The sequence below is a fragment of the Kryptolebias marmoratus genome, linkage group LG13 (genome assembly GCF_001649575.2).
Source record: "Kryptolebias marmoratus isolate JLee-2015 linkage group LG13, ASM164957v2, whole genome shotgun sequence".
In the NCBI taxonomy this organism is placed as follows: Eukaryota; Metazoa; Chordata; class Actinopteri; order Cyprinodontiformes; family Rivulidae; genus Kryptolebias; species Kryptolebias marmoratus.
The window spans coordinates 27,362,820-27,364,721 of NC_051442.1; the positions used below are offsets into that span (position 1 = coordinate 27,362,820).

The 1,902-nt window shown below is 44.9% G+C and overlaps 1 protein-coding gene across 6 annotated transcripts in view; it reads left to right on the top strand.

Annotated features, from left to right (window-relative positions):
- Positions 1-1,902, top strand: part of usp25 (ubiquitin specific peptidase 25) — a 106,280-nt gene that overhangs the window by 42,561 nt on the left and 61,817 nt on the right. For all 6 annotated transcript variants that reach the window (XM_037979155.1, XM_037979152.1, XM_037979151.1 and 3 more), the window contains one exon: positions 1,686-1,762. In XM_037979155.1, coding sequence (XP_037835083.1) covers positions 1,686-1,762 — 77 coding nt within the window. The remainder of the gene's footprint in view (positions 1-1,685; positions 1,763-1,902) is intronic.

Here is a 1,902-nt window from a genome sequence, read left to right on the forward strand (position 1 = left end):
GTTGCCATTTGCTTGTGGTATTCCCAGGTACTTGTAGCTGTCCTCAATGTCTGCTATTGTTCCTTCTGGGAGTGAGACCCCTTCTGTGTGGATGACCTTCCCTCTCTTTGTAACCATCCGACCGCACTTCTCTAGTCCGAATGACATTCCAATGTCAGTGCTGTAGATCCTGGTGGTGTGGATCAGTGAGTCAATGTCTCGCTCACTCTTGGCATACAGCTTGATGTCATCCATGTAGAGGAGGTGACTGATGGTGGCCCCATTCTTGAGTCGGTATCCGTAGCTAGTCTTGTTGATGATTTGGCTGAGGGGGTTCAGTCCTATACAGAACAGCAGTGGGGACAGAGCGTCTCCTTGGTATATGCCACATTTGATGGACACTTGTGCAAGTGGTTTGCAGTTGGTTTCAATGGTGGTTTTCCACAGCCCCATCGAGTTTGCAATGAAGGCCCTTAGAGTCCTGTTGATGTTGTACATCTCTAAGCATTAAATGGTCCAAGTATGTGGCACTGAGTCATAGGCTTTCTTGTAATCAATCCAAGCCGTGCACAGGTTGGTGTGTCGGGTTTTGCAGTCTCGGGCAACTATGTAGTCTACAAGGAGTTGGTGTTTGGCTCCTCTGCTATTTATGCCAATGCCCTTCTGTGCCGTGCTCATGTGCCTGCTTATTTTAGCTGCCATGATGCCTGACATGAGCTTCCATGTTGTAGAGAGACAGATTATTGGTCGATATATAGGCGGCTGGAGCCTTTGTTTGGCAGTTTCGAGTGCTTCAGGCATTGGCATCTGGTTGTACTTCTTGGGTACTGATCTTTTCATCGCACCTCTTTGGATCTCTGACAGTTGGCTCACTTCCCTCCTTGTTACCTTGATTTTAGCCTCTAACCATCTTTTCCATGGTGGGTATTGAATCTTGTGGATCTCATGGTTGCTCTTTTAGCCAAGCATCTCCAGGATCACTGATCAGCTCATTGGTTTCCGTTATGGTGTTGGGAGGAATCGTTCTCAATGCTGCATTCACATCTTCAATGAGACTTTCCGATGGTACTTCACTCAGCCTTTGTAATTGTCGTCGGGGTTGTCTGCTGCCCATTCGGGCCACAATTCTATCTCAGGTCAGTTGCTGTTTCATTCAGCTTAGATGGTTCGTTCATTATTGGGGCTGCATACCCAACCTCTGGACGGGAGTTGGAGTTAACTCCCCTCTAACCTGGCGTTATGGCTCCTCCCCCTTGCCGTAGCGTTTGTGTTGCACCTAGTCAATCTCAAGTTGTGATAGCAGTTGCCGTTTGTGGTTGTTGAAAAACTGAGCTACTAGTTGTTTGGCAGTCAGTGTTGACTAGGGATGTCAACATATATATATATATATATATAAAAGTTGTTTTTTGTTTTTCTGCAGACTTTGCTCTTTTGGTTCCAACACATTTAGCCTTTCTAATCTAATCTATAAACTATTAATCTTGCTGCTCACATCATCCCCCTCATCTTGACCTCCTTTTGTACTTTTCATCATTAAATCTGATGTGAACATGCAGGGTTTCTCACAGAAAGAGGCTAAGCCTGGTGGTAGGTTTGTGTTCGCCGGCTGACTGTGATTTAGAAAAAAAAAAAAAAAAGAAGTTGTGGTCTACATGTTATACAGATTGCAGTGGAAATGTTCATGTGTCTGTCTGTCTGTCTAACAGCAAGATGTGAGCGAGTTCACCCACAAGCTGCTGGACTGGTTGGAGGATGCCTTCCAGATGAAGGCTGAAGAGGACAGGTAACCTCGGCCACTTAGATCCCAGTGCTCACTGTAAAATGGGTTAACAAATGAAATATAAAAACACTGTCATTAGGAAACATTTTATTCAGAGGTTGAAATGTACATATAAGTCAGTGGTTCTCAAAGATTTTCTTCTG